Below are 24,260 nucleotides of genomic sequence, written 5' to 3' on the forward strand. Positions count from 1 at the left end.
ACAGATAACACAAATCGCATCTTTAAATTATTTATACAAACTACTTTCCTTCACAGTGTGAGACAGTAAGAACTACTGATGCTGGAGTCTGAGATAACACTCTGTAGAGCTGGAGGAACACGGCAGACCAGGCAGCATTACAGGAGCCGGAAAACTGATGTTCCAGGTTGACACCCTTATTCCCAACTTGAAATATCAGCTTTCCTGCTCCTCTGATGCTGCCTGGCCTGCTGTGTTCCTCCGGCTCCACAGTGTGTATTTTTTTTTCCTTGAAATGATGTACAGATTACTCGATTCACTTATTATTGTAACCAACAAGCATCGTCAGGCATAATAATTAGAAAAACACAAATGTAGAATTAGTTTGTTTAGATTTTCATTTTCTGGTGTATTTAGGTGCAGACCTTGATTATTGTATCACGACGTGTTTCCACATTACATGACAAGGAAGTTATGAAAGATTAGTACGTAAGGTAAGTCAACCTTTTTTCACTATTTACAAGTACCTCTTAGACGGAATGATTCATTAACTCAGCTCAGATCTTTCATTAAGTTTCACCTGCCCATTCCCTTTGTTGTCACAACATAGACCCTTTCCTATAATTTGTTTCAACCAGAAAGTATCTACTGATAAGATTGGAATTAAAATTATAAACTTTAGGTTGAAGCTCAGAATTTATTCATGTGAGAATAAATTAAACGTGTGGTTGATTGAGAATGGTCATGAATAATTGCACAGATAGCATTTATTTCTTTTACAACATCATCAACGTACAGCCCCCTTTCAGGTTTTATCGAGAATCCTTATCATTCATGCTCGGCAAAAACTGTTGAGGTAAATTTTGAGATCAGAGCTTGAGTACTGCCATATATCTATATGCATGGTGGCTCCCTGGAATTTTCAGTTATCTGATAGAGTTCTGTCAATGTGAGCATATTGGCATGGTCTAATCCATTTTGATTAACATTGTCGTCTGCACCAGTTTATTTGTCATACACTTTATAATATGGAATTATGTTATATACAGTTAAAACAAATTACAATTAATGTTATAGTTCAGATGTGATACAAACACATGAAATAGAAGCAGAAGTAGACCATTGAGCCCCTTGTATCTGCTCTGCCATTCAATAAGGCCATGGCTGATTCGTTTGAGAATAGAATTTCACATTCCTATCCCTTATAACCCTTGATACCACTGTGATGAGTGATTGCCCTTAAGTATTTTCCCCTTGATGTTAATACACAGCATAGATTTTTCCTGAGACTACTTCCAGTTACAGTGCCTTACCTACAAACTTTGGGAGATAGGGCATGCCTCAACGAAGTCTTCTTGACTTTTAGTTAAGAGACAGAGAATAGAGTTATGGCCTTCAATTGCATGTATTCTGGATCACTCCACTTTGCTGATATTTGGTAGAGCCAGGCAAGATACGAACCAATACATTTTGAAAGAAGGATTTCCCTCGTGTTGTTTTTCGGTGAACGCTTAAATTCGTGTTGCCCGTTTCTCAATTCTTTGGTCAATTTTGCATTTCTTACTTTGTCCAATTTCTTACGAGTTTGAACTCCTTCATCAAATCTCCTTTCAGTTTGCTGTTCTCTAAGGACAGCCTTAACATTATCAATTTATTTACATAATTGAAGTTCCTCATTTCTGGAACCATTTTCATGAAATTTTTTCATCACTTTCTCGGATGTCTTCACACCGTTGCAAAGATGTGTTGTCCAGAACTGGATGCAAAGTGGTAACTGAGGCTAAACTATATTTTCTATCATTATAATTTCTTTGCTTTTGCTCCCAATTCCCATATTCTGATGCCCAGGATCCCAAAAGCTTAATAAAAACCAGAGGAACTGTGGATGTTGTAAATCAGGAACAAAAACAAAGTTGCTGGAAAAGCTCAGCAAGTCTGGCAGCATCTGTGGAGGAGAAAACAGAGTTAACATATCGGGTCTGGTGACCCGAAAAATTCTCAGGAAGTGTCACTGGACGCAAAACGTTAACTCTGTTTTCCCCTCCACAGATGCTGCCAGACCTCCGCAACTTTTCCAGCAACTTTGTTTTTGTCCCAAAAGCTTAACCCTCCCATCAACCTGCCTTGCATTTTTCGCTGGTTTACATCTATTCTCAGGTGCCCTTTTAGAATTTTGCCCTTTGTTTTATATTGCCTCTATTCACTCTGCAAGGAAATGGATTGCTTTGCTTCACTGTGTTAAATTTCATCTGGTACTTGTTTGCTCATTCCACCACCACAGATGCAGGGAGTGCACTCTTTCACACTCACAATCAAACTTTGAAGGATGTTCGGCAAATTCTTTAATACTTTGCTAAATATTGCTGATAGGCTCTTATTTTGAATACAAGGTTTATGAGGGTAAATCTCAGCTGTCCAGCTGAGGATGGAGAAGAATTGCTCTTCTAGCCATCCAGTTTCAGTCTCTCCACTGCTATGCTGTGCTGTTTGCTCAAGCTCAAGGTCAATGATTTGCCTAGGGCACCTTTTTGCTCCATTTCCTTTGCTCTGCTGCACTTTTGTTCTTGTTTATGACCTGTATCCATGCAATATTTTCTGCTTCCTGCATCCTAATAGGCTCCAGTGCAGGCCTCATCTAGTTCTCTGTGAATAAATAATGAGGTGCTTTCTCAATGAGGTATTTGTGCAAGTACCCTGGCTTCAGTTCCAGGAAATCTACAACTATGTTTCCTAACGCTTCAGGTAAACATCAAAAATGGTCAAAGAATTAGCTGAACTGAGGCCAAAACAATCAGAATGTATTCAGTGAAGTTGGCATTAGATATTAATTATGAACAAGCATTTAAAAACAGATTAATGAATGAATTTCATACCTGTAAGACTTCAAAAATTGCTTTCCTATACATAGGCTGTTTGCTATATGTTGGCTGGTGAAAGGCAGTAGAAAAAGAACTCAAAGGCATCAGCTTTTCTACACAGACCTGTCAAATGAGAGAAAACTGAGCTCAGTGATAATCACAATCATTGAGAAAAGAACATATAACCTTTCAATCATGTACCTCCAGCTCAACACATCTGAGGTAAAGAGAGAAAGAAACAAACAAAATAGGGAAGACATATTTATCAAGGTGGTCTATACTGCCTCTGAGAAATACCTCAGTGCACTTCACATATTTCATAGATAGACTTAGTGTGTGGGCAAATGCAGCAGCCATTTACAAACATTAAAATGCCACAAAAGCAATGAGATGAATGATCATTTTTCTGTTTTCAGTGGTGTTGGTTGTTGGGAAAATGTTACCAAGAGTTCTGGAGAACTAATTTACACACCTCAAGAGAAGCATTTGAAGCACTTTGTTCACAGTCCATAGGAAGCAAAACATTTAAGGTAGTTTATTCTCACAACTCCAGAACAGAAAAACTGGAGATGTTTGATTTACACACCTCAAGCTGAAGTGTATCTGAATTGTTTTGTTCAAAAGAATCAAGAACAACAGAGCTTAAAGAAGTGTTCCCAAATCATATCCAGATTTTTCTTCTAGAATTATAGAAACCCCATAGTGCAGAAACAGTCCATTCGCCCCATCAAGTCTGAATCAACGGTCAAAACAACATCTCACACAGACTGAATGTTACTTGCCATTTGTCAGCCCAAGCCTGGATATTGTCCAGATCTTGGTGCATTTGAACATGGACTGCTTCAGTATCTGAGGAGCAAGAAACAATACTGAACATTGTGCAATCATTGACAAACATCCCCAGTTATGATCTGATGTTGGAGGGAAGGCCATTGATGAAGCAGTTGAATTTGGGTTGGGGGTAGTACACTACCCTGAGGAACTCCTGCAGAGATGTCCTGGAGCTGAGATGAAGACCTCCAACAACCACAACCATCTTTCTATGTGCCAGGTATGACTCCAACTAGAAGTCTCCTACATCTAAAAATCTGTAGAACATGTTCTTTTGGAGATTTACAGCACATTTAGATTCATCTAAAAAATTATGAGTACCCTACCTTACTGCTTCCTTATTTTTCTCTAGCTTCATTATTCTTTTCCTCGGCCAATTTCTTTTGGTTTTATTTAGATGCTTTTTCCCTAAATTTCAATTTCTCTTTATTTATCAACTAATCTTCTTCCTCCCATTCCTTTCTTATCTCCCTTTGCATGGTATTCCTATTTCTCTACTTCTCTAGTTTCTGTTTTTGTCTGTTTGACCAGCTCTCCCTTTAGTTTCTTGAACTTTAAGTGCGGATGACACCTATTTATTTCATTTATTCCATGCTTTCCTGTGACTAACCAGTTGGATCAGACACAAAAATTTTACATTTGTAGTCACAGACTCCTACATGTCTCAGCACTTTTTCTTTTGAAAGAGAGAAATCCATTGGTCTTTGTGGGCCATATTTGCCAAATCAGTGAGTGGGTCATTAGCTTCCACTTCACTGACAATTCTGCTCGAAGATGACCCATGTTATAAGAATACTATCTCACTGATGAACTCTTCCTCAGGAAAGGCCCTTGTATTTCAGTGCTGACATTGCTAAATCTGGGAATTCAGTAGTGTTGATGACTTGGATTTATATTTCCAAACTGCTATTCTGTAGCACTGCATACGAATGGTCAATGCCATGTGATATCATGCTGTTTCATTTCATGATGCAGGTGTTTCTAGGTACAGTCATTCCTCCATATCAGTGAGGGTTCTGTTCCTGAGAACCTCCATGAATGATTAAGTTCACAAGTACAGAGTTCAATTAAATGGTTAAATATCAAGATATGTGAGCTTTGCTCGCAAACACTGAATTGGGAATGTACAATTTGTGATTTCACAGATGCAGAGGATTTATTTTAATATGGGGGGGGTTGCACTCTGTTCTAGCATGAGAAAGCCACCCCACTTAGAGGACTGCAGTGCTAGCTTCCTACAAAGCATTATCAAATGAACAGAAGAAAAATAATCTTCAAATGATGCCAGCAGTTCTTACTATCTTCAATCATACGTAATCAAGTTTACATCATGAACTTTGAAAGTAGCATGAAAAAAGTACTTTATAATGTGGACTCATTTTGAAGTATCTTCAATGAGATCAGACATTTCTATTCTCCCAGTCACAGTAAGAAAGTGCATGAAAGATTTTTTGAAAGCCAAGATATTAAACTTACAACAGAAAATTTTCCATCTCCAAACCACATCACCCAACGTGTTCCTTCGGCTGCCCGACTTCGGCTAGTCATCCACCAGGACACAATGCGACCAGGCCACCAGGAGAATCCCCTTAGTTTCCCCCACACCAGCTCACCAATGCCAAATCCACGTCCATCCTGAAATGGCAAATGTTAATGAAGGAATTTGATCATTCTTTGCAAAAACTAGAGATGTGCGAGGATTGAGTCCTGGCATTAAGCAGCCCTGATAACCATTACATTGCTATGAATGAGTAAACAGTCATTTTTTGGGAAGTTTTTGAACTTTAATGAATGGAGGAATTTTAAAAATTATAGCACCGAGTAGGTCACTCAACACATTAGAGGAGTATGAATGAAAGCTTTTCCATTGGACTGTAAGACATAGGAGCAGAACCAGACTGTACAGCCCAGCAACTCTCTTCTCTCATTTGATGAAATCATAGCTGATCTGAGAGAATTCAATTTCACTTTCCTGTTTTTGCCTCATAACCCTTGAATCGCTTACTGATTAAAAATCTTTCTCAGCCTTCAATATACTTAATGCCTCAGCCTCAACTGTCTTCTGTGGAAGAATTCCACAGATTCATTATCTTCTGAGAGAAGAAATTCCTCTTTAAAATGTCTTAAATGTATGACTCTTATTCTGAGGTTACGCCCTCTGGTCCTAGACTCGCCCACAAAAAGTAGGGCCCTGGGTAGTGTTGTTGAACAGAACCAAGGGTTCTGGTACTTAGTTCTTTGTAAGTTGCATCACAGGTAGACAGGGTGGTTAAGAGCATGTTTGCATGCTTGCCTTCATTGCTCAGACCACTGAGTAAAGGAACTAAAACAGATGCTGCCAGGACCTGCTGAGCTTTTCCAGCAACATTTTTGTTCCTGACTTACAGCATCCACAGTTCTTTCGGTTTTCACTGAGTAAAGGAGTTGGAATGTAATGTTGAGGTTGTACAGGACATTGATGAGGTCACTTTTGGAGAATTAAGTACTGTTTTAATCACCTTGCCATAGGAGGGATATTATTAAATTGGAGATGGTTCAGAAAAGATTTATCAAGATGTTTCTGGGACTGGATGGTTTGAGTTTAAGGTAAGGCTGGATAGTCTTGGACTTTTTCCATTGGAGCCTGAGAGGTTGAGGGGTGGCCTTATAGAGGTTTATAATATCATGAGAAGCCTAGGTAGGATGAATGACAAGGGTCTTTCCCCAAGAGTGGGGGAGTTCAAAACTAGGGGACATATTTTTCAGGTGAGAGAAGAAAGATTTAAAAGGGACCTAAGGGGCTACTGTTTCAGACAGCGGGTGGTTTCTGTATGTAATGAAATACCAGAGGAAGTGGTAGATGCAGACAGCTATAACATTAAAAGACATTTGGATAGGTGCATGAATAGGAAAGGTTCAGTAGGAAAAGGGCCAAATGCAGGCAGGTGGGACTAGTTTAGTTTGGGAAAGTTGGTTGGCACGGATGGGTTGACTGAAGGGTCTGTTTCCTTGCTGTATAACTCCATGACCTCTCCAATCCTGTGTTCAATACTTTAAAATGGAGTCATCAATTCTAATCCGAATTCCATGTCCTTTCGTCAAAAGAGAAGACAACAGCGAAGATAGTAGGAACTGCAGATGCTGGAGAATCCAAGATAACAAAGTGGAGAGCTGGATGAACACAGCAGGCCAAGCAGCATCTTAGGAGCAGAAAGCTGACGTTTCTGGCCTAGACCCTTCGTCAGAAATAGGCCCAAAATGTCAGCTTTCCTGCTCCTAAGATGCTGCTTGGCCTGCTGTGTTCATCCAGCTCTACATTTTGTTAAGACAACAGCAAAAACTTGTATTTATATAGCACCTTTAACAGAAGGTCTAAATGTTGACACTAATATGTGATCAGAAGTCCTCTTTTAAATATGTCACCAAGGTTGTAACTAGCCTGCTTAAATACAGACAGTTGTGAGGGCTGCTGCAGAACTCAGGGATTACATAGCAACATATAGAATATAATAAACTTAAATAGTGTGAAATCTCCAGGGAAGAGTGTTGTCCAAGAATGGTGAACACAATCCTATTGATAGACCTTTCATAAAACATTAGAATTATTTTTACAATATTTATCAGACTTTGTTAAAACTTAGGTATTAAGGTGGCAGGTGTGGAATAAATGCAGAATGTCAAGTAGAAATCAAACAAAAGGGGAAGCACGGTGGCTCAGCTGTTAGCACTGCTGTATCACAGTGTCAGTAACCCAGGTTTGATTCCAGCCTCAGGCAACTGACTGTGTGGAGTTTGCACATTCTCCCCCTGTCTGCTTGGGTTTCCATCAGGTGTCCTGGTTTCCTCCCACAGTCGAAAGATGTGCAGGCTAGATGGACTGGCCATGCTAAATCACCCAGCAGGCCAAGCAGCATCTCAGGAGCACAAAAGCTGATGTTTCAGGCCTAGACCCTTCGTCAGCTCTCTGATGAAGGATCTAGGCCCAAAACATCAGCTTTTGTGCTCCTGAGATGCTGCTTGACCTGCTGTGTTCATCCAGCTCCACACTTTGTTATCTTGGATTCTCCAGCATCTGCAGTTCCCATTATCACCAATGCTAAATTGCCTGTAGTGTTCAGGAATGTGCAGGCTCGGTGGGTTAGCTGATGGTTAATGTGAGGCTATGGAGTTAGAGCAGGGAGCTGGGTCTGGGTGGGATACTCTTTGGAGGCTCAATGGGACAAATGCACTGTAGGGGTTCTATGATTCCACAAAATCTATTAAGGGCAAATGATTTTAATTATCCTAGTATTATCTAGAATAGTAATTATGTAGAGTGAGAGATGGGGAAAGAGATTTTTAAAGCATGTTAAGGAGACTTTTCTTGAGCAGTACATTAAGCCAAGGGTGAGTGTATGGCTCTGAGGAATAAGGTGAGCCAAGTGGATCAAGTGTCAATAGGGAACGTTTAGAGAACAATGACCAGAGTATCATAAAGCTTAGATTAGTTATGGAGAAGGGAAAAAGAGTTAAGTTGATGAGCAGTATTTAATTGGAAGAGTGTCAATTTCAGTGGATCAAGAATGATTTCCATTCACCCAGCGCAGAACCCAAGAGTAATCAGAGATTGTGCAACACATTTGAGATACATTCCCAAGAAGAGGAAAAACAGACCAACTAAAGCCTGAACTCCCTGGATAATTGAAAAAGATACAGAATAAGGTAATTATTTGATATCTGTCATATGCTTTAACAGAAATGGGGAATCAGGCTGAATATAGAAAGATCAGAGGAGAAAAGAAAAAGAAAACTAAAGGGATAGACAGCATGAAAAGGTACAGAGAGCTAATGTAAAGGGGATTTAGAAGTGTTCCTCTGGTATTTGAACTGTAAAAGGGTAGTGGGGCTAATGAGAAACCAAAAATTAGACCTCCACCTGGAAGCAGAGGGCATGGCTAAGGTAGTGCTCAGGCACTCTGCATCTGTCTTTATCAAGGGAGATAACCATTGTGAGAGAGAACATTTTTAGGATATTGGATTGGCTAACATTTGAGAAATCATAAGTAATAGGAAGGCTGGCAGTTGTTAAAAGTTGGTACGTCCCCAGCAACAGATGGGATAGATCTGATGACACTAGGGAAAAAGGTGAAAATTACAGGAAGTACTAAACATAATCTTCAAATCCACTTTAAGTACATGGTTGGGTTCAGAGTAATGGAGAATTACAAATACTATATTCTTGCTCAAAAATGGTGCAGGAATAATACAGCAATCCCAGCAGAGGGAAAGTTTATAAAAAATTCCAATTTGTGACAAAATTAAGTTCTTTGGACAAGTGCAGACAGATTTAGGAAAAAAAAACAGCCATAAGCACTCCTGTGACGCAGTGGTAGTGTCCCTACCCTGGACTGTGAGACTCCTTAATATCTGTACATTCAGATAACGAAGGCCATCAGTTTAACTGGGACAAGGTAACCATAGCAGCTCAAGCCAAACATAGACACACACACGAATTCCTAGAGCCATAAGCACTCCTGTGACGCAGTGGTAGTGTCCCTACCTCCGGACTGTGAGACTCCTTAATATCTGTACATTCAGATAACGAAGGCCATCAGTTTAACTGGGACAAGGTAACCATAGCAGCTCAAGCCAAACATAGACACACACACGAATTCCTAGAGCCATAAGCACTCTTGTGACGCAGTGGTAGTGTCCCTACCTCCGGACTGTGAGACCTGGTTTCAAGTCCACCTGCTCCAGAGGTGCGTAATAGAATCGCTGACCAGGCTGATTAGAAAAATTGGCTAAATTTAAAAAAAAAGGCAAATCAGGCTTAGCCACCTTGATTGAGTTATTTAAAGAAGTAACAGAGGGTTGATGAGGGTTGTACAATTTTGAAACATATACAGAATCTCAGAAGTGTTTGATGATATTGTCACATAATTAGCTTGTCAGAAATTGAAGCCACAGAATAACAGTAAGTAGCAGCATGGATATGAAGTTTAGAGTGACAAGGATCACACAATAGTAATGGATGGTTGTTTTTGGGACTATAGGAAGAAACATTCTGGAGTTTCAGGAGTTAGAATTAGGACCATCTTGATCTACATTAATGACTTTGACATGGGTATGCAGGGCATAATTTCAACATTTGTAGACATAATATTTGGAAGTATGTTAAACTGTGTGTACAATAGTGATGGAATTCAAGAGAACATATACAAGCTGGTAGATTGGCCTGACATATAGCAGTCGGAATACTGAAATGTTAAATGTTAATTCTGAAAGAACAATGGGAAGCAATATAAACCAAAGGATGCAGTTCTAAAGGAGGCTCAGCAATAGAAAAGTAGGGATACAGGTATACAAATCATTGAAGGGTCAGGGCAGGTTGAAAAACACGTTAAAAGGCCATGCAGAATCCTTAGTCTCACATATTTGAGAATACTTGGTATTTTTACGCTTGTCCTTAAGTGCACAAGATGAAAAGCTTCAACAGTGAGTTGCTTTTTTCAGCAATACTACATTTAGGTTCTATCAATCTGAGCTCCATCTGCACTTAAAATTTGATAAGACTGAAGAAATTATTCAAGAATGTTTCAACTAATTATGAGAAAACATAACTGCTGGCATATTGGGTATTGTGAAGTTGGGAAGAGTACTTGTGGATTGGAAGACAGTAAGTTAGAAATTTGTGTTTGTAAAATGCTATGGGGTGGGAGGGGCGGGGAGAACTGAGTGGTCCCTTTAAAACATAATGTGCTTTTTCTATGCTGGGAGATTTAACAAAAATATCTGTGAGCAGCAGCTTAAAAAGTTGAAAATACATAGAGAGCTCACAAATACAAACATTTGTATCAAAAGCCCATACAGTTAGCAGGCCAAGCAGCAGTTTTGTTTTGCAAGGCAACTTTTGAATTTAGCCAATCAGTTTGAACCAGGTACTTAGATACCGAAGTCCAATTAAATTGAAATCTGATGGTTGTGACAACATAGGACCAATCATACTATAAGAAATTGCTATGTCATCAAGGATACAAAAGAAGGGGTGGTTGGAACAAGACAATAGAGGTAACCGCCATGTGCCAGAGTTAACAGCCCTCAGCTCTTAAAAGAGAATTGCTGGCTCTCACAGGCTCTTCTAAGTCTTAGAGAAAACAGCACCTAAATACCAAAGGTATCCTGGGCTCATCTAGTTAACATTTCTGGCAGAAGGACTGATGCAAAAGGCATAGAGCGCTCCGGTAGACACATAACCTGGATGTAATTTCGAGAGACTAAATTCTATTTTTGTTTTCAGTCTTTATTGGAACTGCATACCATGAGAATCATGTTTGGTTAGGGAACGGTTAGTAGTGAGAAAGGGTTTATTCAGTTTGCAATTAGTTTCATTAATTTATTCACTGCTAGGAGTGAGATAAATACTTGTTGATTATAATGTGACTGTCTGGGATTTATTTTATTTAACCACTAGAAGTTGTTGAAGGGTAGATTACACCACTTTTCACACTGCTTTTACAGATTTCAGGGCAAGGTGCTCATCTTTGGGTGTTTTGGTGTTAGTACAGAGGCAGATCAACCTCTGCTTTATAACAAGAGAGCACAGGCATCCATGGTCAATTTCCCGAGCTTTGTAAAATTTACTGAAATTCTTTCAGTATTCTTGATAGACACTAAGACTCTGGAAAGGCATGGACCAAATGTGGATCTACTTGTGTAACTGATAAATATGATTGAGAAAGAAGCATGCTGGCGAAAGGATTCAGGATTTTACATTTTAGAAGGATTGGACGTACTGCACCAAAATGAACTGTTTGAAATAAGATAGTGGTACTCTCGAAATATAATGTCCATAAGACACTGAGGTAAATTGCCAGTTTAAATTCTGGGAAATATTTCTTACCGTCAAACAGCATGAAACAGACCCTTTGGTCCAAACGGTCCATGCCAAACATAATCCCAAACTAAACTAATCTGACCTGCCTGCTCCTGGCCCATGCCCCTCCAAATTCTTCCTATTCATGCTTTATCTAAGTGTCTTTTAAATGTTGGAACTGTGTTTACATCCAACACTTCCAAGGATTGGTTCAGAAAGCTGTTGGGTTTTTTTAAAAGAGCAAATACAACATACAACATAGAATCAGGCCATTTAACACAACCAGTCCATGGTCTTAGTCATCCTTCCAGTTAAGAGGACCTACCCGTTATCCCTATTTGCTGTTTGCTAATTTCCTAGCCAAGTCAACAATTTACCCTGAATTCGATGAGCTTCCACTTTAGCTAACAGAAGTGGAAATAATTTCTTATGTGCAACTCCAGATTTGAAATAGCAAAAGAGCTATATTTTCGAAATATTCAAGGATAGGAGATTAGGGGGAACATTCCACTGAAAACATGATTTTTCTTGTGGAAACCAAGACAAATGTTAGCAATAGTTGGGCCTATGAAATCCCAGAGTAATTCCATCTCTTTGCACAAATGGTGTCATTGAAGCTGAAATCAATCATGTGAGTTGCTAAGTTTATAAACTCAGTGAATATAGGTTCAGAAAGTAGCAGAGTATTTGGATTGCCATAATACTGGATGCAAGGCAAAAGTCTACATATTTCTTGAGCAGTACTTTAAAGACCAGGCTTGCAATTTCCCTATCCACCTCAGCATAATCCACACTATGCTCAAATTCATCATTGAAATGGAATAGTCTAACAAGCTCCCCAATTCTAACTCTCTTTTTATGACAGGGTAGTTGAGAAATACACTAATGTTATCTACAACTATCAGCTGCAAAGCGACCTTCATCGGTCAACAGACAAAGACAGCTCAATGCGTAATGTGACTGGCCTTATCAAAACTCTCAATTACTGGGCCTGAGCTACTTACCAAGCGAGCATGACAGCGAAATGAGATACAAAGCTATCTTGCAGAATGACTATATCAATCAAAAAATTGCCCATTGTATATACTCACAAATAGCACTAAGGTGACCACTTCAAGACTTGAAAAGTATCAGTCTATTTCAGATTATTCTGGAAGTTTGAGGTGTCTTCAAAATTTGAGTAACAGTGTAATGTTAGCCATTGAAACCTGCACTCATGTAGCAGCAAATTGAGTGGCATTTTCTATTAACAAGACAGTGCCAATAAGCCAGGAAGATTTTCTGCCTACCACACAAATGAGTAATGTGGGACAGCAAGTTCTCAGTTAAAGTCGTGGCTGCAATCCTAAAAATTGTGACTTGAGTGAATTTAGGCTCCCATAGACGTTAGTGTTAAAACTGGAGTTAGGTTCCTTCAGACATTTCTTGCTTTGAAAAAGAAGGTTCAGCTAGCTAATTCAGCACCTTTCTCAGCAGAAAACTTCAGAACATGATTTAGTTGAAATTGTGCACAGTCCTAAATGCCTATATTCCTAAATGAAATACCTCTAAAATAAAATTAAAGATTAGAAGAAATGTAGTATAAATATAAATACAGTAAATCCATGGCCGTTTCCCTCTACAGGGCTGCAAATAGATGGGAACACCACCCCCTGCAAGTTCTCCTCCGAACCACTCACCATCCTGACTTGGAAATATATCACTGTGTCAAGATCCTGGAATTCCCTCCCTAAGGGTATTGTGGGTCAACTTGCTGCATATGCACTACAACAGTTTAAGAAAACAGCTCACCACAACCTTCTTAAGGGGCAACTAGAGACAGGCAATAACTGCTAGCCCAGCCCGTGACACCCATGTCCTCATGTGAATAAAAAAGTTAGAATTACACTCACCCGAAAAAGATTTAATTGATCAGCTTCCATCTGGTGCCAGTACCTGCAATGACCAACCTCAACCACCAGGTGATCAGTGCGAGTTCAGAAAAGGAGCCAGGAGGTAAGGACATTACAGGACATTACAGACTTTAAAGGTAACCAAAAAAACGCAGGTACAGGGCTGGATTTGGGACTGGTAAAGAGGGTAGAGGCCAAGACAGAAATAGGAAGGCCAGTGAGATGTCGGAACTGAGTGTGGGTGCAGGCACATTAGGAAAAGTGTCGAGAGCAACTATGGCAAAATTAAATTTAAACTCGCAACATTGAATGAATATATTGTTATTTTGCAAATAACATGAAAGTGAAACAAAATGAACTGAGTCAATTTGAAACAGAGACTTGTGTATGAATTCTCTTTCTGGTGCAATTCAGCTGTATGGCCCAACAACTGGTGGATTGTGTCGAACAGCACATCCTTTTGACTGTTTGCGATAGGCAGAGTACTGACGTTCTCAACTGATGCTTACAAAATTCAGAACACACATTAGGTTATTCTGATGGGCAGGTGGTCCTGCAGCGGAGATGGGGATTACACATGGGAACCCTGTGGAATGCCTGATGGAGGGAATTGCCTGGGAAATTGAAGCTTCCAAAGAGCAATTCCCCTGTGCCTGGAGCCTATGTACATTGAACAATTCAGATGACTTCACAACATAGTTACTCGGGAAAAGTTAGACAATGAAAAATCTAGCCTAACTCCTAGGTAACTATTAACCTGATACCCCTCAATCCATCACAAACAAAAACAACGGGAGGTGCTGGCATTAATCACAATAGTGCTGTGTGAAAAATAAAGCTGACAACAGAAACATGTATGCACCGAGGGTTTCAGATACACACGCACGGCAGTTAGCCAGACCAGTTAGCTGAGGAAGTCAACACCAGAATTTAAGCCTAAGAATCTGGGTGTAGCGCCACAAGATGTTTAATGGTATTATCCAGTCAAGGTCAATGAACACATCTTTAAATGACGTATCCTGCCTACAGTACTATTAGCCTCATCATTGCTCAAATCGCCACACTCTCAACGCTCAACAACTAACTTCTTTTTAAAATCAACTCTGGCTCATATTTAGTATTCATAACTTTCACCTCGCCCGAACACACACTGTTTAGTCTCTCAGCCACATGTCACTTGCACACACTATTCAATCATGACACCAGTGAGACAGACTGAACTGCACTTATGATGCTATTCCCTATCTCTTGGTAACTCTCAATGTAGCACATTACTGAAGGCAGCAGGAACTGTGGAGAGTTGTGTCCCTGTACGTCTTAGCCCCCATGCAGTAGAGTGTGCTGCCCATCCTTCATAAGTTCATCGGAAAGTAGTGATCACTAGCTAGACTGAATCCAGTGATGATGATGGTCTCCTACCACCTCATGTGGCATGGTGACCCTCAGGTTATACCATCATTAGTTGTCTCTAATGAGAGAGCAGCACTATGGTCTGGTAAGTCTATGCCGACTTGAATCATCTTTCACCCATCCCTCTTTTCCCTTACAGTCCAGGTAGGCACGAACTCCGTTCCATTTCCACACCACTTTCCTGCACTGCCATCTTCTCAATTGGCTTTCATTTCCCCCAATCAGATACCTAGTGTGACTCAGCCAGACCATAACAAAAAGACCAAGAAGACAGTGAAGATGACAGACTGTTACTTGATTTGACATTTGGTTGAATAGTGACAGCTGAGAAATATACACTGAACATATCTTACTGAATAGTATAGCAGCAGGATTTTCAGATGGTGAGATATTGGGCACAATGTACTGTACGAGAACAGAGGTCAAAAATAGCACGGAAGCTATCTCACTGGACAGCGAAGTCTCATGTGTCCTGCTGCAGTGACTCAGATGAGGGGTGTAATGGGTTATCCTACAGAAAGCACTAATAGAAGAAGAAATCTGAAATAAGAACAGAAGAGATTGGGATCGACTGACAAGGGAAATGTTAACTGTTTCCCTTCCACAGCTATCACAGGATCTGCTGAGTATTTCCAGCATTTCCTGTTTTCAGTACAGAGCAAGGCTGGTGAGCATAGATGGTAAAATATTAGGTGCATAAAGAGGTCTATCAGAAAGCTCTGTTCAATATCAAGGAGCATGGAGAATTCAAGCACCAATTTAGCCCAGGACTTTGTGCAGAGATTGCAGTCAGCCAATCCTTTTCAGTATGGATGTGGTGGCCAATTCCATCAGAACACCTCGCAGACTCAACGACAATGCAACACAGGACAGTCAATGATTCAGTTTCTGTTGCAGGACAAGCAACTTCTACAGTAAGTGTCAGTATGCCAGTCAAACGTCCGAAACTGCGGGCAGGAAGAAGTAGGTCTTTTTCTGAGTGGCAGGCAGCAACTAACGGGGTACCACAAGATTCAGTATTTGGGTCCCACTATTCATGCTATACATAAATAACCTGAATGAGGGAACCAAATGAAACATTTCCAACTTTGCTGATGACACAAAAATATGTGAGCTTATGAGGTTTGATGATGACACAAGGAAACTTCAAGGTGATTAAGCCAAGTTGAGTGAGTGCATAAATATATGGCAGATGTAGTACAAATGGTTAAATGTGAAGTTGTACACTTCAGTATGAAAAACAGAAGAGTATTACTGAAATATGATATGTTGGGAAGTGGTACACCAACCAATAAAAATGGACACATAGGTGCAGCAAGCAATTAGGAAGGCCTTCAATGTGAGAACATTTGAGTTCAGAAGTAACTACTTTACTGCAGTAATTTCAAGCCTTGGTGAGACCAGGTCTGCAGTACTGCATGTAGGTTTTGTTCAAGAAAGGAGACCACACTTGGGTACTGCTTGCAGTTTTGGTCTCCCTGTATAAGAAAGGAAATAATTGCTACTGAGTGCACTGGAGGTTCACTAGACTGGTATGGGAATAACAGCAGTGTCTTATAAAGAGAGATTAGCTCTACTGGGCCTGTATTTACTAGAGTTTACAAGGGTTTGCTTGAAACAAAGTCTAACAGGGTTGGACGGATGCCAGAAAGATGTTTTCCCTGTTTTGGGAGTCTCGATGCAGGGGACACAATCTTAGGATATGATATGGGCCATTTATGGCTGAGTAGGAAAATCTTCTTTACTCAGGCAGGGTAGTGAATCAGTGGAATCCTCTACCACGGAGGGCTGTGAGGCCAAGTTACTGAATATATTCAAGAAAATAACAGATAAATGTTTTGAGTTTAAAGGGATAAAATGGTATGGGGAGGGTGTAAATGAGAATGTGGCACTGAGATAAAGGATCATCAATTCAACAAAGGTTTTCAGAATTTTACAAACTTATATTTGTCCTCATTTGAGCTTTCTCTGCTCCTGTGGAAAGTGATCCAATATCTCAAATATTTTCTCATGAATACAGGTCTCATTTGCTGTCATCATCCAGATCAAATGAGTTTGTACTTTCTCTAGGGGATGAATGCCCCTTCTGTAAAATGGCATGCGAAACTGCATTCAGTACTTCAACTAATTTGATACAACTTTATGTCTTCACTACTATGTTTCAGGATCTTATTTATGAAACTTAAAAAATGCTTCTGAACTTTTTATGGCTGTACCATATCTGTATCCAGGGTTTCAGGGAACATCTCGTTAACCTCACAGATAGTAAGAATTGCATGTGCTGGAGTCAGGGATAACACAGAGTGGAGCTGCAGGCAGCATCAGGGGAGCAGGAAAGCTGACGTTTTGGGTCAAGTACCCTTCTTCAGAAAATGTTTTCCCTCCCGACCCAAAATGTCAACTTTCCTGCTCCACTGATGCTGCCTGGCCTGCTCTATTCCTCCAGCTCCACACTGTGTTATGTTGTTAACCTCTATGTCTTTGTACATTGATGCATTTTTTTCAACCTTTCCATTGATCATATAACACCTTTTTATAGTCATAGAGTTACACAGCACAGAAGCAAACCCTTCAGTCCAATTCATCTGTGCTGACCAGACATTTTAAAGTGATCTATTCCCCTGGCCAGCATTTAGCCCATATCCTTCTAAGCCCTGATAACAAAGTGTGGGGCTGGATGAACACAGAAGATCAGCAGCATCTTAGGAGCACAAAAGCTGATGTTTCAGGCCTAGACCCTTCATCAGAGAGGGGGATGGGGAGAAGATTCTGAAATAAATAGGGGGAGAGGAGGAGGCAGACCAAAGATGGATAGAGGAGAAGATAGGTGGAGAGGAGAGTATGGGTGAGGAGGTAGGGAGGGGATAGGTCAGTCCAGGGAGGATGGACAGGTCAAGGGGGCTGGATGAGGTTAGTAGGTGGGAAATGGAGGTGCGGCTTGAGGTGGGAGGAGGGGATAATGTGAGAGGAAGAGCAGGTTAGGGAAGTGGAGACAAGCTGGGCTGGTTTTGGGATGCAGTGAGGGGAGGGGTGATTTTGAAGCTTGTGAAGTCCACGTTGATACCATTGGGCTGCAGGGTTCCCAAGCGGAATATGAGTTGTTGTTCCTGCAACCTTCGGGTGGCATCATTGTGGCACTGCAGGAGGCCCAGGATGGACATGTCGTCTAAGGAATGGGAGGGGGAGGTGAAATGATTCGCGACTGGGAGGTGCAGTTGCTTATTAGGAACCGAGCATAGGTGTTCTGCAAAGCAGTCCCCAAGCCTCTGCTTGGTTTCCCCAATGTAGAGGTAGCCACACTGTGTACAGCAGATGCGGTATACCATATTGGCAGATGTGCAGGTGAACATCTGCTTGATGTGGAAAGTCTTCTTGGGGCCTGAGATGGGGGTGAGGGAGGAGGTGTGGGGGCAAGTGTAGCACTTCCTGCGGTTGCAGGGGAAGGTGGTGGGGTTGGAGGGGAGTGTAGAACGGACAAGGGAGTCACGGAGAGAGTGGTCTCTCCGGAAGGCAGACAAGAGTGGGGTGGGAAAAATGTCTTTAGTGGTGGGGTTGGATTGTAGATGGCGGAAGTGTCGGAGGATGATGCATTGTATCTGGAGGTTAGTGGGGTGGTATGTGAGGACGAGGGGGATTCTCTTTTGGCGGTTATTGCGGGGGCAGATTGTGAGGGGTGAGTTGTGGGAAATGCGGGAGACACGGTCACCGGCGTTCTCGACCACTGCGGGGGGGGGGGGGGGGTGGGTGGTGGTGGGAGGGCGGGGAGATGTTGCGGTCCTTGATGAACGAGCACATCTGGGATGTACGGGAGTGGAATGCCTCATCCTGGGAGCAGATGCGGTGGAGGCGAAGGAATTGAGAATAGGGGATGGAATTTCTGCAGGAAAGTGGGTGGGAGGAGCTGTATTCTAGGTAGCTGTGGGAGTTGGTGGGCTTGAAATGGACATCGGTTTGTAGGTGGTTGCCTGAGATGGAGACAGAGAGGTCCAGGAAGGTGAGGGATGTGCTGGAGTTGATCCAGGTGAACTTAAGGTTGGGGTGGAAGGTGTTGGTGAAGCTCGCATTAACCCTCTAAACCCTTCCTATTTATATATGCATCCACATGTTGTTTGGAAAGAACAACTTTATAGGTGTTGCTGAACTTTGAAATATCAGTGCCTGCCGCTGAATGGAGAGCGTGTTGCTTTGTTTATATGATATATCTCTTTCTGTTCTACCATACTACCTTGCTATTTCAAAATTATTTCAAAGACACAAGATGCTGACATGCCAATTCCCTCTGGTGTATTCCTACCAACGCTGAGAAAAAAAGTTTAAAAAAAAACTAGTCCTTGGAACAACCCAAATAGTCACTGATTTTTGTAATGAGGCAACTACAAGTAAAGGGTCCAAGATTAATGAAGAATTGTCTCAATTAAAAGAATGTCAATTCAAAATGCTCTGCAGGTTCCCTTTCAATATTGGGTGCTTCTAATGTATACACCAGAGTTAGAAAACAGATGGAATTGTTTGATATTCACCATTTCACTGCAAGTGAGACCAGAGAAAAAATAACTTGGATAGGTGCAACCACAAATCAGCTGTATGTCATGAAGTGCGAAATGATTTAATTGTTCACAGGTGAAACACCCCTTTTCAGTATTGCTTACAAGTCTAGAATTGTTTATTTGCACAAGACAATGAATACATTGTGTAAACATCTATTGTATACTGCAAATGGGAGCATGCCAAGTCATAATTAACTAGTCATGACAGTGCAGCTCATTTGACACCTCAGCACAACTGGTAGGAGAACACAAAGTAATAATTTCCATTCACAAATGATCTCATCATAAATCTAACCAACTTAAGGTGACATTGTCCTGAATCTAAAGATAAATATATTCCCTGGTTGATTCTCACAACTTATGAAAAATAACTATGAGAACATTGGTCCTTATTTTAAAAAATATTTGCTCCTTTTCCAGATCAAAGCTATGAGAAACACAGCAGATAGGAGCAGGATGAGGCCATTCGGCCCTTTGAGCATGCTCCACCATTCTTCACGATCTTGGCTGATTGTCCAACTCAATAGCCTAATCCTGCTTTCTCCACATAACCTTTGATCCCATTTGCCCCAAGTGCTATATCTAGTCCCTTCTAGAATACATACAATATTTGGCATCAACTACTTCCTGTGGTAATTAATTCCACAGGCTCACTACTCTTTGGGTGAAGAAATGTCTCCTCATCTCCATCCTAAATGATCTACCCTGAATTCTGATACCGTGATCCCTTGTACTGGATATATCTGCCAGCGGGAACATCTCCCTGCATCTATCCTGTCCAGTCTTGTTCAAGTTTTATAAATCTCTATGAGATCCCCCCCATTCATCTAACTTCAGCAAAAACAACCCTAACCTAATCAATCCCTCCTCATACATCAGTCCCGCCATCCCGAGAGGCAACCTGGTAAACCTTCGCTGCACTCCCTCAAGAGCAACACCATTCTTCCTCAGAAAACAAGACCAAAACTGCACATAGTATTCCAGGTGTGGCCTCACCAAGGCCCTGTATAACTGCAGCAACACTTCCCTGCTCCTGTTTTTGATACCTTTCACAATGAAGGCAACGCACCATTTACCTTCTTTCCTGCCTGCTACACCTGCATGCTTACCTTCAGCAACTGGTGCACAAGGACACCCAGGTCCTGCTGCACAGTTCCCTCTCCTAATTTACAGCCATTTAGGTGGTAATCTGCCTTCCCGTTTTTGCTTCTGCATGAGTTGTGATGGAAGATAGCTTGCTCTTGGACAAACACCAATGCTGTCTTTATCTTTGCAGACCTTTGCAAGAAGAACCCAGTGGAAAATTCTTCGATTATTTTTCCTCTATCACATAACTTGGCTTCTAATCAATGACAATTTCAGCCACAGTAACTAGGTTTGACTAACTAGCAGTGTGTGGGGATAAAACTTGCAGCTGTCCACTCAGTGGCAGGTACTGATATTTCAAAATTCAGAAACACCTATAAAGTTGTTCTTCCCAAACCATTGTCCAACGTTACCTTATTTTAAAAGCCAGACACCAGCAAAATTGTATAACAGCCAGTTTAAAAGTAAAGTTCAATAATAATGGATCAACAATTGGATGAAATATATTTTTACAAGTACTTGGTAAAAATACTAAGACGTTATGTACTCATCTCAATTTTAAACAATCAGTCCATATTCCCAAGCGATAGGAGATGAGTGAAGGCCCACAACACAATTTCACAGTGAGAAATCAGACCCAATCACACCCACACCCCAGGCAAAAACTAGCACCCTCTTTCCCCGCTTCCCCACTAACATTACTTAATCCCCTACTCGTTCCCATTAACGATATTTAACCCCCTCCCCGCCCACATTAACGGTATTTAACACCAGCCTCTTCCCAATAAACAGTATTTAACTCTCTCCCCGTGCCCATGAATGGCATTTAACACCCTCCCCGTCCCGATAAACACTACTTAACCCCCTCAGTGTCCCCATTAACTGTATTTAACCCCCTCCCTGTCCCCATTAACAGTATTTAACCCCCTCCCCGTTCCCATTAACACTATTTAACCCCCTCCCTGTCCCCATTAACTGTACTTAACCCCCTCGCTGTCCCCATTAACACTATTTAACCCCCCGCTGCCCCCATTAACAGTATTTAACCCCCTCACTGTCCCCATTAACTGCATTTAACCCCCTCCCCGTTCCCATTAACAGTATTTAACCCCTCGCTGCCCCCATTTACACTATTTAACCCCCTCCCTGTCCCTATTAACTGTATTTAACCACTCGCTGCCCCCATTAACACTATTTAACCCCCTCCCTGTCCCTATTAACTGTATTTAACCACTCGCTGCCCCCATTAACACTATTTAACCCCCTCCCTGTCCCCATTAACTGTATTTAACCCCCTTGCTGTCCCCATTAACACTATTTAACCCCCCGCTGTCCCCATTCGCAGTATTTAACCCCTCGCTGCCCCCATTAACACTATTTAACCCCCTCACTGTCCCCATTAAAACTATTTAACCCCCTCACTGTCCCCATTAACAGTATTTAACCCCCTCCCTGTTCCCATTAACAGTATTTAACCTCCTCCCTGTCCCCATTAACAGTATTTAACCCCTTGCTGCCCTCATTAACACTATTTAACCCCCCTCACTGTCCCCATTCACACTATTTAACCCCCTCACTGTCCCCATTAAAACTATTTAACCCCCTCACTGTCCCCATTAACAGTATTTAACCCCCTCCCTGTCCCCATTAACAGTATTTAACCCCCTCACTGTCCCCATTCACAGTATTTAACCCCCTCCCCGTTCCCATTAACAGTATTTAACCCCCTTCCCGTTCCCATTAACTGTATTTAACCCCCTCACTGTCCCCATTCACAGTATTTAACCCCCTCCCTGTCCCCATTAACAGTATTTAACCCCTTGCTGCCCTCATTAACACTATTTAACCCCCCTCACTGTCCCCATTCACACTATTTAACCCCCTCACTGTCCCCATTAAAACTATTTAACCCCCTCACTGTCCCCATTAACAGTATTTAACACCCTCCCTGTCCCCATTAACAGTATTTAACCCCCTCACTGTCCCCATTCACAGTATTTAACCCCCTCCCCGTTCCCATTAACAGTATTTAACCCCCTTCCCGTTCCCATTAACTGTATTTAACCCCCTCACTGTCCCCATTCACAGTATTTAACCCCCTCACTGTCCCCATTAACAGGATTTAACCCCCCTCACTGTCCCCATTAACAGTATTAAACCCCCTCATTGTCCCCATTAACTGTATTTAACCCCCTTGCTGTCCCCATTAACAGTATTTAACCCCCTCCCCGTTCCCATTAACAGTATTTACCCCCCTTCCCGTCCCCATTAACAGTATTTAACCCCCTCCCCGTTCCCATTAACACTATTTAACCCCCTCACTGTCCCCATTAACAGTATTTAACCCCCTCCCCGTTCCCATTAACACTATTTAACCCCCTCACTGTCCCCATTAACTGTATTTAACCCCCTTGCTGTCCCCATTAACAGTATTTAACCCCCTCACTGTCCCCATTAACTGTATTTAACCCCCTCCCCGTTCCCATTAACAGTATTTAACCCCCTCACTGTCCCCATTAACAGTATTTAACCCCCCTCACTGCCCCCATTAACAGTATTCAACCCCCTCTCCATTCCCATTAACACTATTTAACCCCCTCACTGTCCCCATTAACAGTATTTAACCCCCTCCCCGTTCCCATTCACAGTATTTAACCCCCTCCCCGTTCCCATTAACAGTATTTAACCCCCTCCCTGTCCCCATTAACAGTATTTAACCCCCTCCCCGTTCCCATTAACAGTATTTAACCCCCTCCCCGTTCCCATTAACACTATTTAACCCCCTCACTGCCCCCATTAACACTATTTAACCCCCTCCCTGTCCCCAGTAACCGTATTTAAACCCCTCACTGTCCCCATTAACAGTATTTAACCCCCCTCACTGCCCCCATTAACACTATTTAACCCCCTCGCTGTCCCCATTCACAGTATTTAACCCCCTCGCTGTCCCCATTAACACTATTTAACCCCCTCCCTGTCCCCATTAACCGTATTTAACCCCCTCACTGTCCCCATTAACAGTATTTAACCCCCCTCACTGCCCCCATTAACACTATTTAACCCCCTCCCTGTCCCCATTAACCGAATTTAACCCCCTCACTGTCCCCATTAACAGTATTTAACCCACTCACTGTCCCCATTAACTGAATTTAACCCCCTCACTGTCCCCATTCACAGTATTTAACCCCCTCACTGTCCCCATTAACAGTATTTAACCCCCTCCCTGTCCCCATTCACAGTATTTAACCCCCTCACTGACCCGATTCACAGTATTTAACCCCCTCACTGTCCCCATTAACAGTATTTAACCCCCTCCCCGTTCCCATTAACAGTATTTAACCCCCTCCCTGTCCCCATTAACAGTATTTAACCCCTTGCTGCCCTCATTAACACTATTTAACCCCCCTCACTGTCCCCATTAACACTATTTAACCCCCTCACTGTCCCCATTAACAGTATTTAACCCCCTCACTGTCCCCATTCACAGTATTTAACCCCCTCCCTGTCCCTATTAACACTATTTAACCCCCTCCCCGTTCCCATTAACAGTATTTAACCCCCTCCCTGTCCCCATTAACAGTATTTAACCCCCTTGCTGTCCCCATTAACAGTATTTAACCCCCTCCCCGTTCCCATTAACACTATTTAACCCCCTCACTGTCCCCATTAACTGTATTTAACCCCCTTGCTGTCCCCATTAACAGTATTTAACCCCCTCACTGTCCCCATTAACAGCATTTAACCCCCTCCCCGTTCCCATTAACAGTATTTAACCCCCTCACTGTCCCCATTAACAGTATTTAACCCCCCTCACTGCCCCCAT

The 24,260-nt window shown here is 41.8% G+C and overlaps 1 protein-coding gene across 9 annotated transcripts in view; it reads right to left on the reverse strand.

Moving 5' to 3' along the window:
- Positions 1 to 24,260, reverse strand: part of dnmt3ab (DNA (cytosine-5-)-methyltransferase 3 alpha b) — a 540,511-nt gene that overhangs the window by 135,299 nt on the left and 380,952 nt on the right. For all 9 annotated transcript variants that reach the window (XM_059645667.1, XM_059645666.1, XM_059645671.1 and 6 more), the window contains 2 exons: positions 5,145 to 5,303; positions 2,853 to 2,960 (listed from right to left, as the gene is read on the reverse strand). In XM_059645667.1, the coding sequence (XP_059501650.1) occupies positions 2,853 to 2,960; positions 5,145 to 5,303 (267 nt within the window). The remainder of the gene's footprint in view (positions 1 to 2,852; positions 2,961 to 5,144; positions 5,304 to 24,260) is intronic.

This window comes from Stegostoma tigrinum, chromosome 4 (genome assembly GCF_030684315.1).
Source record: "Stegostoma tigrinum isolate sSteTig4 chromosome 4, sSteTig4.hap1, whole genome shotgun sequence".
Lineage (NCBI taxonomy): Eukaryota > Metazoa > Chordata > Chondrichthyes > Orectolobiformes > Stegostomatidae > Stegostoma > Stegostoma tigrinum.